The 16,045-nt window shown below is 49.1% G+C and overlaps 1 protein-coding gene across 1 annotated transcript in view; it reads right to left on the reverse strand.

Annotated features, from left to right (window-relative positions):
• LOC144259486 (glioma pathogenesis-related protein 1-like) overlaps positions 1 to 16,045 on the reverse strand; it is a 64,089-nt gene that overhangs the window by 9,491 nt on the left and 38,553 nt on the right. Inside the window, exon 4 of the mRNA XM_077807728.1 lies at positions 5,537 to 5,622. Coding sequence (XP_077663854.1) covers positions 5,537 to 5,622 — 86 coding nt within the window. The remainder of the gene's footprint in view (positions 1 to 5,536; positions 5,623 to 16,045) is intronic.

The raw sequence follows: 16,045 nt of genomic DNA on the forward strand, positions 1-16,045 counted from the left end.
CACCCTACCCTATTTAACATTGTGATGGGTGCCTACCCCACAAGAGGCCTGAGTAGAGAGAAAGGGCCAATTAAGCCTGCAACAGGCTGCACCTGGGGGAGAGTCAGGGCTGATAAGCTTTTAATTGATGATGAAATGCAGCTGGGCAATGGTCAGGCTGAGCTGCGATAAAACCAGGAAATGGAGTATAAGAAGGGGGCTGCAGCAGAAAAGATCTGCAGTCACTCTCTGGGCTTAAAGAGGTAAAGGAGGAAACCTGAGGGACAATAAAAGCTCTGGGACCCTGGCCCTGAGAGAAGGGTGGAGAAGGAACCTGATCAAGGCTAAGTAGGAAGCAGCCCAGGGAAACAGCAGTGATGTTTGGGACAGTGCAGCTTTTGGCTGTGGGTTGTAGTGTCCCTGGGCTGGAATCCAGAGTAATGGCTGGGCCCAGGTTTCCATAACAATCACTGGAGAAACGGCACTGACTGGGCAGTGGCATTTAAGACTGCCTGAGATGGTTTGTCCGGTAGGACTTTGATACCCCAGAAGGGGAGGATTATAGTGACCTAGCTGCAGGGCCAAGCTCTGAAGAGAGAGCTCCCTGAGCAAGGGAGAGGAAATAATCTGACTTCAGAAAGCGTGAGTGTGAGACCATGGGGCAAGAAACTGAAGGCAGGGATGTCAGACTAGTAGTGTGCTAATCCCAAGGCAGCGCCCCAGTGGTCAGTAGCAAACTCCAGGCCAAAGCCTTTATCAATGACCTGGTAGAAAACACACAACCATCGCTGAGGAAGTTTGCAGATGATGCAAGATTTGGGGGTGTGGTAAGCAATGAAGAGGACAGGTTACTGATTCAGAGCAATCTGGATCGCTTGATAAACTGGATACAAGCAAACAGTATGTATTTTAATATTGCTACATGTTAATGTACACATCTGAGAACACAGAATATAGCCATACTTACACAAAGGGGGACTCTATTCTGGGAAGTAGTGACTGACAAAGATTTGGGGGTCATGGTGGATAAACAGCTGAACATGAACTCCTAGTGTGATGCTGTGGCCAAAAGAGCTAGTACAATCCTAGGATGCATAAACAGGGAAATCTTGAATAGGAGTAGAGAGTTTATTGTATTTCTATGTTTGACACTGGTGCAACTGCTGCTGGAACACTGTGTCCAGTTCCGGTGCCCACAATTCAAGAAGGATGTTGATAAAGTGGAGAGAGTTCTAATCCTTTCATCATTCTTGTGGCTTTTCTCTGAAAACATGCCTTATAACTCGAGTTATATCAATCTATTTAACATAACAAAGAGAAGGCTAGGGGGTGACTTGATTACAGTCTATAAGGATCTACATAGAAAAATATTTAATGATGTTCTCCTCTTGATTAAAGAGACAGGTATAACATGATCAAATGGCTGGAAGTTGAAGCTAAACAAATTCAGACTGGAAATAAGGTAAATTTTTAAACAGTGAGAATAATTAACCATTGGATGGATTCTCCCTCATTGACAATTTTCAAATCAAGAAGGGGGGCGTTTCCTAAAAGATATGCTCTAGAAATTATGTTGGGGAAGTTCTCTGGCCTGTGCTATTAGGAAGGTAATAGTAGATGATTACAATGGTTCTTTCTGGCCTTAGACTATGAATCTATATGTAACTTAATCAAGGCAATGAGCAATTGTCAAAGAGAACCCAGGCCTTTCCTAGTGCCCAGTCTTGATTTCAGTCTGTACCTCTCAATTGAAACAGAAAATAAATGTCCTAACTAGAGCTGGGTAAATAACTAGTTTGGCTCACTGGCAATTCTGAAAAATAAGATACAAAAGTATGTTTGGGTTGAATGGAACATTTTGGTTCAGGTATTTAAGAAAGGCAAAGGAAATGATTGGATAGATTCACAAAACATCCTTATAACCTTTAGCTCAGTGGTGAGGGTACTCTCATGGGAGGGGAAAAACTCGGGTTCAAATCCCCTGTTGGGAGTAAGAACTTAAACCCAGATGTGTCCCCCAACTCCCAGGTGAGCACCCTAATCACCAGGCTATAGGGTATTCTGGGTGGGTTGTTTTTTCAATCACTCCCGTTGAGGATGTTCCACTTTGTATAAATACTTAAATATTTAGTGGAGTGGGGACTAGAACAGGGGTCGGCAATCTTTGGCACACGGCCCATCAGGTTAATCCATGGGCAGACCGCAAGACATTTTGTTTACGTTGACCATCTGCAGGCATGGCTGCCTGCAGCTCCCAGTGGCCGTGGTTTGCCGTTCCTGGTCAATGGGAGCTGTAGGAAGCGGTGCGGGCCGCAGGGATGTGCTGGCTGCCACCGCTTCCTGGAGCTCCTATTGGCTGGAAGCGGTGAACTGCAGCCATTGGGAGCTGCGGGATTCTGTACCTGCGGATGGTCAACATAAACAAAATGTCTCATGGTCTACCAGCGGATAACCCCGATGGGCTATGTGCTGAAGGTTGCTGACCCCTGGACCAGAACTTAGGTGGTGTTTGGAGCACTCACTGAAGTGGGGGGAGAAGAGACCTGGGTTCAAACCTAGGCTTCCCAAGAGGAGTGCCCTAACCACTGTGCTAAAGGTTACTCGGGGAGGGGTGGTGACAGGACTACATAGAGCTTTGTAGGGGCCTGGGGAAAAATCTGAAAGTGAGGGTCACCCCCTTCTAAGGGTGAAAAAAAACCATGAGGGGAGGCCTCAGGGTGGGGTGGAGGGTTGGAGAGTGAGTCTGCCCTGCATTCACCGTGCATCAATGGCTCCTGTCCCACAGGGACAAGACTGGCTCCCCACACTGGGCACTAAGGCCGGGCACACAGGGTCACAAGCACCCCTGAACTTTAGCACTGACTGGCACTGCAACTCTGTGCACCAGATCGCAACACCACACACTCAAAGGGCTTGAGAACCTTCTGGAATAGAGAAGTAGGACAAACTGCTCCTTCCCCCCCTGGACAGTTGGGGGGCACCACCCCCTCCACCAACTATTTTTGTACTTAAATTCCTTTGTGAGTCTGTTTTGATTTTCTGGGCTAATCTGTTTCATTAATGTCAAAATAGTTCATTTTAACAATTTTCAGAATTTCTTTCTTTTGGTCAAAATAACTACTGAAATCAACACCAATTCACAAAATGCTTCAGTCAACCTGAATCTGCATTTTCTTGGTAGAAAAAGAAAATGTAGCCAAAAATTTGGCAAGCTCAAGTCCTCACTTTATTTTGACATCTATGCAGCATCGGGAGACCTCTAGTTTGTGGCCTTTAGCATTGTCATTCTTTTGCATATCTGTAAGAGCTTTTTGAAATAAGATCTATTCTAACCTAATTGCCTTCTATGATGAGATAACTGGCTCTGTGGATGAGGGGAAAGCAGTGGATATGCTATTCCTTGACTTTAGCGAAAGCTTTTGGTATGGTCTCCCACAGTATTCTTGCCAGCGAGTTAAAGAAGTATGGGCTGGATGAATGGACTATAAGGTGGATAGAAAGCTGGCTAGATCATTGGGCTCAACAGGTAGTGATCAATGGCTCCATGTCTAGTGGGCAGCTGGTGTCCAGCGGAGTGCCCCAAAGGTTGGTCCTGGGGCCAGTTTTGTTCAGTATCTTCACTAATGATCTAGAGGATGGCATGGATTGTACCCTCAGCAAGTTTGCAGATGACACTAAACTGGGAGGAGTGGTAGATGCCCTGGAGGGTAGGGATAGGGTACAAAGGGACCTAGACAAATTAGAGGATTGGGCCAAAAGAAATCTGATGAGGTTCAACAAGGACAAGTGCAGAGTCCTGCACTTAGGAAGAAAGAATCCCATACACTGCTACAGGCTGGAAACCAACTGGCTAGACAGCAGTTCTTCAGAAAAGAACCTAGGGGTTACAGTGGACGAGAAGCTGGATTATGAGTCAGTGTGCCCTTGTTGCCAAGAAGGCTAACAGCATTTTGTGTTTGTATAAGTAGGAGCATTGCCAGCAGATCGAGGGACATGATCGTTCCCCTCTATTTGGCATTGGTGAGGCCTCATTTGGAGTACTGCGTCCAGTTTTGGGCCCCACACTACAAGAAGGATGTGGGAAAATAAAAATGATTAGGGGGCTGGAGCACGTGATTTATGAGGAGAGGCTGAGGGAACTGGGATTATTTAGTCTGCAGAAGAGAAGAATGAGGGGGGATTTGATAGCTGCTTTCAACTACCTGAACGGGGGTTCCAAAAAGGATGGATCTAGACTGTTCTCAGTGGTAGCAGATGACAGAACAAGGAGTAATGGTCTCAAGTTGCAGTGGGGGAGGTTTAGGTTGGATATTAAGAAAAACTTTTTCACCTGGAGGGTGGTGAATCACTGGAATGGGTTACCTAGGAAGGGGGTGGAATCTCCTTCCTTGGAGGTTTTTAAGGTCAGGCTTGACAAAGCCCTGGCTGGGATGATTTAGTTGGGATTGGTACTACTTTGAGCAGGGGGTTGGACTAGATGACCTCCTGAGGTCCCTTCTAACCCTGATATTCTCTGTAGCTTTCTATACTGCACTCATCGCCATAGTATCTAAGTGCCTTAATAGATTGGATTCCAGGGTTCCTGCTTCTGATGTACTTAAACAAAAAATGTTGCTGTTAGTTTGTGGCTTTTGCAAGTAGCTCTTCAAATTTTTTGGCCTACCTAATTATACTTTACTTGCCAGAATTTATGCTCCTTTTTGTCTTTCTCCATAGGATTTGACTTCCAAGTTTAAAAATATATTTTGCCTTTAACCGCCTCTTTTACTTTGTTTAGTCGTGGTTGCATTTTTTTTGGCCCTCTTCCTGTAATGTGGCTTTTTATTTATTTGGGTATACATTCAGTTTGAGCCTCTATTATGATGGTTTTTAAAAGATTTCCATGCAGCTTGTGAGCATTTCACACTACTGACAGTTTCTTTTAATTTCTATTTAACTAGCCTTCTCATTTTTATACAGTTCCCCCTTTTGAAGTTAACTGCTACTCTGTTGGGTTTCTTTGGTATTTCCCCCCCCTGCAAGGATGTTAAATTTATATGAAACAGCCCTGTGAAGAATGGCACACTCCTATAGATTGTCTGCAGGCTGCACATCTGCAGGGATAAGTCACTCTTTTACATCCTGGCATGAATTAGTCACAACCGTTTCCCAAAAGTGACTGGATGCTAGTGAACAAATAAATGTCAGATATACTGTAAGCTGCCCAAAGAGTGCTTAGCTGGAACTTTACTTTCTTGGATCAGTGATTTTTAAATTGGTTATTAGCCTTTAACAGAAAGTCAGTGATTGGTAGCATCTTGTCCCAATGACAGAAATAACTGGCTAAAACCAATCTGGTAGTTTGCAATCCTTATTGAGATACTAATTCAGTAAGACATGAAGTACTTAATTAGGTGCTTTACTGAATAGGAATGGACTTGAGTATACACTAAAGTGCTTTGTTGAATTGTGGCCTGAGAGAGTCCTGAGATGGTATAAAGAATATAAGGAACAGTTTATCAATAGGGTGGATATTGTTTGACTTTTCCTAGTCCCTAATAAATTCACTTTTACTTACTACATAGATTGTCCACACAGGTGTCCTCTTTTGAGCACTGACTACATGATGCTCCTGCTTTATAAGGTTTTCTTGGGTAATTGCCGCTACAAAGGCAGAAGAAAATTCTGTTAGATGAATTTCACTGTGTACAATTTTAATAAGATCCTACATGTAAGGTATTAAACACATTCAGGGCCGGCCTTAAGGAAAATGGCACCCTGGACGAACTTGCATTTTGGTGCCCATGGGCATGGTGCCCCCCATGGGCTCCCCACCCCCCTTCCCTCAACCCCTGCACTGTGCCACCTTCAGCCCTAATCCCTGCTCTCCCCTCCCATGCCCCCTAAGCCCTGCACCCCTTCACTCCTATCCTGTGCCCCTAACCCCTGCACTATGCCTCCTTCGCTTCTCCCTTCTCCCTCCTGAGCCCCCTACCCTGCATCTCCCTCCTGCACCCACATGGGGAAACTGACCCACCTGGATGTACAAAACAGTTGGCATTTCTGCTCACTCCTCCACTGGACTGCTGCTCCTCCGCCCCATGCACCCCCTCCGGGGCTGCCTACGGAGAGGGCAGGAGAGTAGCAGCTGCTGATGCCTCAGCACAGCCCAGGTGGGGAAGTGACCTGAATGCAGGGAGCCCTGGTGTTGTGTGTGTGCCTAAGTATATGAGTGTGCTGTCTCTTTAAAAAAGCATTCAAGGTCAAGATCCTGAAGGCTTGTGTTCAGATACAAGCAGCGGCCAGCAGCTCTAAACCCAGAGAGGCAGCAGCAGGGACACAGATTCCCCCTGTCCTGTCACCCCAGCTCAGTGAAAATTGGGTGCACAGGTGTGTGTGTGTGGGGGTGGGGGAACACCCTGACATCAGCCCCTGCCACCCCACAGCAGACAGGCAGACACTCCCAGTCTCCAGTGGCCAGGGAGGCAGGGACAGCAGCAGCTTCGCAGGTGGAGGAGGGGAATCCCTGCTCCGGAGGAGTCATCTGGCGCAGAGGGCTGGTTGTCCAACTGCCCCCTGCAGCTCAGGTCTCCCTCCCCCACCCACACCAGCCCCCTCTCCAGCACTGCTGCTCGCCTGCCACTTCTGTCAGCCCAGCTGGCTCTGGCAGGTCAGGTGGAAATCCAAACCCTGTGCACAGCGTCCTCTTCAGTGCTGGGTTTACAATAGCGCCAATGGTGCCATGGAGCCGGGTCCATGCTCAAGCGGAGCAGGCCGGGGCCCCTTCTGACTGTGCCTTAAGACCCCGCCAGCTCACTGGCTCCCCCCCACCACCACTTGCTCCTCTCGGCCAGCCCAGCCGAGGGCTCCTTTCCGCTTCCTGGCCAGACCCCGGTGCACCTCCAGTTCCAGGCAGTCTCTGCTTCTCACCCACTGTGGGGCCCTGCCTGCCTCCCTGGAGCTGAGCTGCCTGGGTCTGGTGCAGAAGCCTGGCCAGTTGTGGGGAGACAGTGTCAGGGGCTTGGCTGGGTTCCTCCAGGCAAGTGGCTCCTGAGGGAGCCCAGATCGCGCTACTCCCAAGGGGCTGGAGCGATGACCACCCCTGGTTGTGCTGCCGGCTCAGCCTGGCAGACAGTTGCCTCCCAGCAGGGCGGGTGAGTGCGGCCGGGAGACAAGGCATGGGGGAGTGGGTCTCAGTAGGGTCTGGGGGCGTACTGGGCTGTGAGAGGGCAGGGAACATCTGTGTGTGTTTTGGGGCATTAGGGAGTGGGGGTTCTGTGTGGGGTGCTGGGCAGTTGTGGTGGGGCTGTGGGCAGAGAGATGCTGGCCTCTTTCTGCCCCATCCCACACCCTCTCCCGAGTGCCCCCCTGCCTTCACTCTGACTCTTCCTGCCCCTGCTCCTCCCCCATCCACTCCCCCCAGTGCCTCCTGCCCACTGCTGATCAGTAGTGCATGGGAGGTGTTGTGGGCAAGGGGGAGGAGCTGATTGGCGGGGTTGCTGGTGGGTGCTCAGTACACACTATTTTTTTTTTTCCTGTGGGTGTTCCAGCTCTGGAGCCCCCATGGAGTTGGTACCTATGGGCTATTGGGGGGGGGGGGAGGACTGTGTGGCACGGCATGGGCCTGGACCCAGCCTCGAGGGGAAGGGGCATGCTGGCAGCACAAGACCAGGCGGGGCACTGTGTGTCTGGATACTGCCAGTTTGTAAACAGTGCCCTCGCACTGGGCTGGGCAGAGCTGTGCCACATGTCATTGCCCCGGCTGGCCACTCGCTCTGGTGCAAGGACGTCAGTCCCCACGCTCCATTGCCCCCATGGGGGCCCACAAATATGTTTGACGCTGGGCCCACAAAAGGTTAATCCGGCCCTGGCCCTCTTTGGTGGGCTGCCCTGGGCAGGGGTCTGGACAGCCAAAGGCCAGCTCTGAATACGTTAATATAAACTTCTCAGCATATTTTAACAACTGGTAAAACCTCATGGGAAAACAAACATTCTTGAAACCATTCCTTGTGTTCACTGTTCTCCTTCCTCTATTAAAGACAACTGCATTAAAATTCTACCTTTTCCCAAATAGAAAAAGCTAATGATTTATAAATCAAACCCTGCATAAGTGTACAAATTTCTTTAAAATGAATATCTAGCAGTAGAGTTTGGCTGCAACTAAGGTAAATATAGTTGCGAGTTTTCTGTAGGCAGAAAACTCAATACACTCCCAAGATCTCTTTCAGCAAAGAGATTTGCATGCTTTTTACAACTGATTTAAATTCCTGAGATAAAGCTTTGATTCACAAAATATTTAAGAACTTGCTTAACTTGATGCATGCAAGTAATCCTACTGCAGTCAATGGGACTTAAAGTTAGAATATGCTTAACTGCCTTGCTTAATTGGGACCAAAGTGCTTAATAAAAGACCAGACCAACAGCTCTGACTTCTCTCATGTCAGTGCAGGCTGAGTTGAAAATTAGGATATCATCCTAACTCTTGATGAAAGATTTATACAAAGGCTGTTTAACTGAAGTATGCTGGATCTGATAAATTCATCTGCCTGTAAGATTAATGCCTGAATATCACTCTGGAAGGCAAAGTGGAAGTAATTTCATACAAAGCAGATACCCCTATAAGTCAAGTGGTGAAATGGAGAGGAAAACTCAGATGGTAAAAATCTAATGTATTAAGAAAGCTTGTCACAAATAAAAAAAACCTCTGAAAGCAACATCCTTCTAGAATAAGGGTAAACTTAAACTCAAATTTGATTGCAAAATGATTTGTTGGGGGATACCAATGAAATACATTCACACACCTTCCTATTAATTTCCTAGTCTTTTATTTTAAAGATCTAATGTGTAGAATCCCTATGTAAAACCCAGGTCCAACATGCCTTCAAATTCCTGATTTAGTAGGACCTTCTCTCCCCCTTCATATTCTTTGGCAGCCAGTAGGCCATTTCACAGTTATGCTTCTCAAGCTCTTTCAGTCTAGTGACATGTTGGCTAGATTATTTTCTGGTGAAAATAAAGCAGCAATGTCCTGAACTGTAATATTTGTGCCCCTTGCTGCTTGTAGATGTTCTTCCCCACTGCCTCCAGTGGTTGGAAACCTAGAGTCCCAGACACTTCCACACAACTGGAGATGAAATATTATCTTTGTTTTCAGTTGTATACCTTTATATATTCTGGGACAAAACAAACAAACTGCATAAAAATGTCTTCCTTCCCAGATACTCTGTAAAGACAGGAACATTGGTTAAATGAAAGAATTTGCACTTTTAAAATTCACCAGAGAGGTTTTCATATGTGGATAATTGCTGAGTCCTGAATTACTGCTGTTTGGTCAGAGACTGCGCTTAAGGTGTCCGTCCTTCTGTCTGCTAAAAATTAAAAATAAAACAAAACTGTGGCACCTCTGGGTGCAGATATGGAAACTATTAGGACGCAATTCCTAGCATTATGCTGTTGGGAAATCTTTTGGGGCCAGATACTTGCTTGTTTTCAGTTCAATGACAGTCGTAACCCTTGCAATCTCTCAGGATCCAAGTGCCTCCCTTCTTGTCCTCTCCCCTTTTGCAGACATCTTTCCTTCTTAGCCCTGGTCTACACTAGGACTTTAGGTCGAATTTAGCAGCGTTAAATCGATGTAAACCTGCACCCGTCCACACAATGAAGCCCTTTATTTTGACTTAAAGGGCTCTTAAAATCGATTTCCTTACTCCACCCCTGACAAGTGGATTAGTGCTTAAATCGACGTTGCCAGCTCGAATTTGGGATACTGTGGACACAATTCGACGGTATTGGCCTCCGGGAGCTATCCCAGAGTGCTCCATTGTGACCGCTCTGGACAGCACTCTCAACTCAGATGCACTGGCCAGGTAGACAGGAAAAGAACCGCGAACTTTTAAATCTCATTTCCTGTTTGGCCAGCGTGGCAAGCTGCAAGTGACGATGATGGCGTCCCAGAATCGCAAAAGAGCTCCAGCATGGACCGAACGGGAGGTACGGGATCTGATCGCTGTTTGGGGAGAGGAATCCGTGCTATCAGAACTCCGTTCCAGTTTTCGAAATGCCAAAACCTTTGTCAAAATCTCCCAGGGCATGAAGGACAGAGGCCATAACAGGGACCCAAAGCAGTGCCGCATGAAACTGAAGGAGCTGAGGCAAGCCTACCAGAAAACCAGAGAGGCGAACGGCCGCTCCGGGTCAGAGCCCCAAACATGCCGCTTCTATGATGAGCTGCATGCCATTTTAGGGGGTTCAGCCACCACTACCCCAGCTGTGTTGTTTGACTCCTTCAATGGAGATGGAGGCAATACGGAAGCAGGTTTTGGGGACGAAGAAGATAACTCACAGCAAGCAAGCGGAGAAACCGGTTTTCCCGACAGCCAGGAACTGTTTCTCACCCTGGACCTGGAGCCAGTACCCCCCGAACCCACCCAAGACTGCCTCCTGGACCCAGCAGGCGGAGAAGGGACCTCTGGTGAGTGTACCTTTTAAAATACTATACATGGTTTAAAAGCAAGCATGTGAAAGGATTACTTTGCCCTGGCATTCGCGGTTCTCTTAGATGTACTCCTAAAGCCTTTGCAAAAGGTTTCTGGGGAGGGCAGCCTTATTGTGTCCTTCATGGTAGGACACTTTACCACTCCAGGCCAGTAACACGTACTCGGGAACCATTGTAGAACAAAGCATTGCAGTGTATGTTTGCTGGCATTCAAACAACATCCGTTCTTTATCTCTCTGTGTTATCCTCAGGAGAGTGAGATATAATTAATGGTCACCTGGTTGAAATAGAGTGCTTTTCTTCAGGGGACAGTCAGAGGAGCCCATTCCTGCTGGGCTGTTTGCCTGTGGCTAAACAGAAATGTTCCCCGCTGTTAGCCACAGGGAGGGGGGAGGGTTGAGGGGGTAGCCACGCGGTGGGGGGAGGCAAAATGCGACCTTGTAACGAAAGCACATGTGCTATGTATGTAATGTTAACAGCAAGGATTATCCTGAAAGAGTGTAGCCACTGATTTATAAAATGTGTCTTTTTAAATACCGCTGTCCCTTTTTTTTTTCTCCACCAGCTGCATGTGTTTCAATGATCACAAGATCTTCTCCTTCCCAGAGGCTAGTGAAGCTTAGAAAGAAAAAAAAAAAAACGCACTCGCGATGAAATGTTCTCCGAGCTCATGCTGTCCTCCCACACTGACAGAGCACAGACGAATGCGTGGAGGCAAATAATGTCAGAGTGCAGGAAAGCACAAAATGACCGGGAGGAGAGGTGGCGGGCTGAAGAGAGTAAGTGGTGGGCTGAAGAGAGGGCTGAAGCTCAAATGTGGCGGCAGCGTGATGAGAGGAGGCAGGATTCAATGCTGAGGCTGCTGGCGGACCAAACCAGTATGCTCCAGTGTATGGTTGAGCTGCAGCAAAGGCAGCAGGAGCACAGACTGCCACTGCAGCCCCTGAGTAACCAACCGCCCTCCTCCCCAAGTTACATAGCCTCCACACCCAGACACCCAAGAACGCGGTGGGGGGGGGGCATCGGCCAACCAGCCACTCCGCCACAGAGGATTGCCCAAAAAACAGAAGGCTGGCATTCAATAAATTTTAAAGTTGTAAACTTTTAAAGTGCTGTGTGGCATTTTCCTTCCCTCCTCCACCACACCTCCTGGGCTACCTTGGTAGTCGTCCCCCTATTTGTGTGATGAATGAATAAAGAATGCATGAATGTGAAGCAACAATGACTTTATTGCCTCTGCAAGCGGTGATTGACGGGAGGAGGGGCGGGTGGTTAGCTTACAGGGAAGTAGAGTGAACCAAGGGGCGGGGGGTTTCATCAAGGAGAAACAAACAGAACTTTCACACCGTAGCCTGGCCAGTCATGAAACTGCTTTTCAAAGCTTCTCTGATGCGGACTGTGCCCTCCTGTGCTCTTCTAACCACCCTGGTGTCTGGCTGCGTGTAACCAGCAGCCAGGCAATTTGCCTCAACCTCCCATCCCGCCATAAACGTCTCCCCCTTACTCTCACAGATATTGTGGAGCACACAGCAAGCAGTAATAACAGTGGGAATACTGGTTTCGCTGAGGTCTAAGCGAGTCAGTAAACTGTGCCAGCGCGCCTTTAAACGTCCAAATGCACATTCTACCACCATTCTGCACTTGCTCAGCCTGTAGTTGAACAGCTCCTGACTACTGTCCAGGCAGCCTGTGTACAGCTTCATGAGCCATGGCATTAAGGGGTAGGCTGGGTCCCCAAGGATACATATAGGCATTTCAACATCCCCAACAGTTATTTTCTGGTCTGGGAATAAAGTCCCTTCCTGCAGCTTTTGAAACAGACCAGAGTTCCTGAAGATGCGAGCCTCATGTACCTTTCCCGGCCATCCCACGTTGATGTTGGTGAAACGTCCCTTGTGATCCACCAGAGCTTGCAGCACTATCGAAAAGTACCCCTTGCGGTTTATGTACTCGCCGGCTTGGTGCTCCGGTGCCAAGATAGGGATATGGGTTCCGTCTATGGCCCCACCACAGTTAGGGAATCCCATTGCAGCAAAGCCATCCACTATGACCTGCACATTTCCCAGGGTCACTACCCTTGATATCAGCAGATCTTTGATTGCGTGGGCTACTTGCATCACAGCAGCCCCCACAGTAGATTTGCCCACTCCAAATTGATTCCCAACTGACCGGTAGCTGTCTGGCGTTGCAAGCTTCCACAGGGCTATCGCCACTCGCTTCTCAACTGTGAGGGCTGCTCTCATCTTGGTATTCATGCGCTTCAGGGCAGGGGAAAGCAAGTCACAAAGTTCCATGAAAGTGCCCTTACGCATGCAAAAGTTTCGCAGCCACTAGGAATCGTCCCAGACCCGCAACACTATGCGGCCCCACCAGTCTGTGCTTGTTTCCCGAGCCCAGAATCGGCGTTCCGCAGCATGAACCTGCCCCATTAGCACCATGATGCATGCATTGGCAGGGCCCATGCTTTCAGAGAAATCTGTGTCCATGTCCTGATCACTCACGTGACCACGCTGACGTCGCCTCCTCGCCCGGTATCGCTTTGCCAGGCTCCGGTGCTGCATATACTGCTGGATAATGCGTGTGGTGTTTAATGTGCTCCTAATTGCCAAAGTGAGCTGAGCGGCCTCCATGCTTGCCTTGGTATGGCGTCTGCACAGAAAAAAGGCGCGGAACGATTGTCTGCCGTTGCTCTGATGGAGGGAGGGGCGACTGATGACACGGCTTACAGGGTTGGCTTCAGGGAGCTAAAATCAACAAAGTGGGTGTCTTTACACCAAGGAGTATTTCAGGCAGGACTTCACAGAGGGTTCCAATATGAAATGGTGCACCTAAGTTATTGTTCTTATTGGAACAAGGAGGTTAGCCTGGCCTCTGATTGATACGTGGCTAGATTTACCTCGCTGCACCTTCTCTGTGAGTGACTGCAGTGTGACCTAGAGGAATGAGTCCCCTAGACAGGGGAGGGGAGGAAGCAAATGAGTACAAAACAAATCTGGTCTATTTCTTGTTTTGATCCACTCCATCTATCTTTTACATCTTTGGCTGGCAGCAGACGGTGCAGAAGGACTACATGCCATCCACATCTCATGGCTGCTCGTCAGAAGATGGTACAATACGACTGCTAGCAATCCTCATCTCTTGCCTGCCTGGCAGAAGATGGTACAGTACGACTGCTAGCAATCCATATCGCCTGCCTGCTCACCATAAGACGGTTCAATAGGACTGACTGCAGGACTAAAGAGAATGACCTGGTCAAGTCACTCCAAATTTAGTCCCCGCACCCATGTCTGCCCAGGTGCTCCCAGCCGACGTGGCCAGGAGCACCTCGGACATGACGAGGACGACTACCAGTCATACTGCACCGTCTGCTGCCAGAAGGCAATGGGTTGCTGCTACTGTGTAGCAAAGCCGTACCACGTCTGCCAGCACCCAGGAGACATAGGGTGACGGTTACCTGAGCAGGCTCCATGCTTGCCGTGGTATGGCGTCTGCACAGGTAACTCAGGAAAAAAGGCGCGAAACGATTGTCTGCCCTTCCTTTCACGGAGGGAGGGAGGGAACTGGGGCCTGACGATACGTACCCAGAACCACCCACGACAATGTTTTAGCCCCATCAGGCATTGGGATCTCAACCCAGAATTCCAATGGGCAGCGGAGACTGTGGGAACTGTGGGATAGCTACCCACAGTGCAATACTCCGGAAGTCGACTCTAGCCTCAGTACTGTGGAAGCGCTCCACCGAGTTAATGCACTTAATGCACTTAGAGCATTTTCTGTGAGGACACACACACTCGAATATATAAAACCGATTTCTAAAAAAATGACTTCTATAAATTCGACTAAATTCCGTAGTGTAGACATACCCATAGAGTTCTATAGCTAGGCCCAGGAGTTCAATAGCTTCACATTCTTTAATGAAAATGTTTCCCTTGGTTAGATTACTTCTGGTCACAGAAAATGGGGAAACTGCCCAGCAATTTTTTTAAATGATCCAATTTTACCCTAGTGTAACTTATGTGACAGGGCAGGCCAGATGGCTATAGGAGAGTAATTTTTTTTTTTGAAGCAAAAAAGGTTTTTTTTATTTGCGTAACACACTTACAAAACAACAGCATATGCAATGTGTAACACAGCAACCAATCACAATTGTTTTCTCATTAGCTTCAGGGGAGGGAAGTGTTCAAGCTTGCCTGGGCCCAGAGCGGGGGGCTTCCTCAACTCTCGTGGTCTTCCACCCTTCCGAGTTACCTGGTGGTCCAGAGCGAGGGGCCTTCATCGACTCTCAAGGTCTGCCACCCCCTTGAGTTACCTGGTGCCACGCCCGAGTGTCACCAACAATTCCTTCCTCTGAAAGCACCCAACAAAAGGGGCAGGCTGTGGGGTGGACAACTCGCTGGGGGGCACGTACACCCACATGTGAAAGGACCCCTCTAAGGTGGTGGTGTCCGCAGCAGCAATGGCTGGGGCTGGGGTCCCTTACTCTCTCCCACAATCAAAGGGTCAAAACAAAGGGAGCCGGACGGGGACACGGAGCAGAGAGCCTCAGACGGCGCCCACCGCTCCTCAAAAGCATCAAGGGAGTCAGTGGACGCCGCCCAGAGGAACTCCGCCCAGATACATGAACAGAGCAAGGATCGGAAAACGGCCCCACGGTCACAGGAAACTCCATAGGCCAACCTCCTCTCTCTGGTTTTATAGATGGCCGTTTTAGCCAGGGCCAGGAGGAGGTTAACTAGGAGATCCAGAGACTTTGTGAGGCCACAGATGGGAAGTGCATAAATAAAAAGGTGAGGGAAAAATGCAACCAAAAACATATAAAAGATTTGTGAGGAGCCGGAACAGGGGCTGCAGCCTGGCGCACTCCAAATATATGTGCGCCAGGGTTTCCCTCACACCACAAAAGGGACAAGTATCTGGGATGGGGTTAAACCGCGCCAAGTACGTGCCCGTGCTCACAGCTCCGTGAAGGAGCCGCCAACTGATGTCCCCGACAGGCTTCGGAACCAAGGTGGAATATAAGCTGGCCCCCTGGGGCTGCTCAACCTCCAAAGGTGGTAGAAGGTCTCGCCACTTTGTGTCGGGGCGGGACACGGGTGAGGGCGTGAAGGGGGTGGAGCACGAGCGTGTACAGATGTTTCCTTGGCGCGGTTTGGAAGCATGCTGGCTGCAGTTCATGCAGCCGGCTTGCCGTAAAGGAGTGAGGGGGTCAATTGGGGCTACGGGGCAGAGGACCAATGAAAAGGTCCGGCGGGCCTGGGGTAGAGGGTGGGCGGGGTGTGCCCTCGAGCAGGACCCGATCGAGGTAAGCTCTAGCAGCGGGCAGCAAAGCGGCCTTCACCTCCTGAAGTACACGGCGGGGGGTAAGAGGTCTGGAGAGCCCCATGAGCCGAGTGAGTGTCAGGGGATCCAGCCAGTCTCCCCGGTTGTAGTCCAGGAGGTCTCCGACTCTCGTGACTTCTGCCAGGATCAAGCTCTGGCGCACCGAGTGGGACTCCACCACCTGCACACAGAGCTGGGGGTTGTGTAGCAGGGGCTCCTCGAGGAGATCTGTCCCCTTGGTGGCTGCCATGGACCTGGTCGTTAAAAACCATT

Source organism: Eretmochelys imbricata, chromosome 1 (assembly GCF_965152235.1).
Source record: "Eretmochelys imbricata isolate rEreImb1 chromosome 1, rEreImb1.hap1, whole genome shotgun sequence".
Lineage (NCBI taxonomy): Eukaryota > Metazoa > Chordata > Testudines > Cheloniidae > Eretmochelys > Eretmochelys imbricata.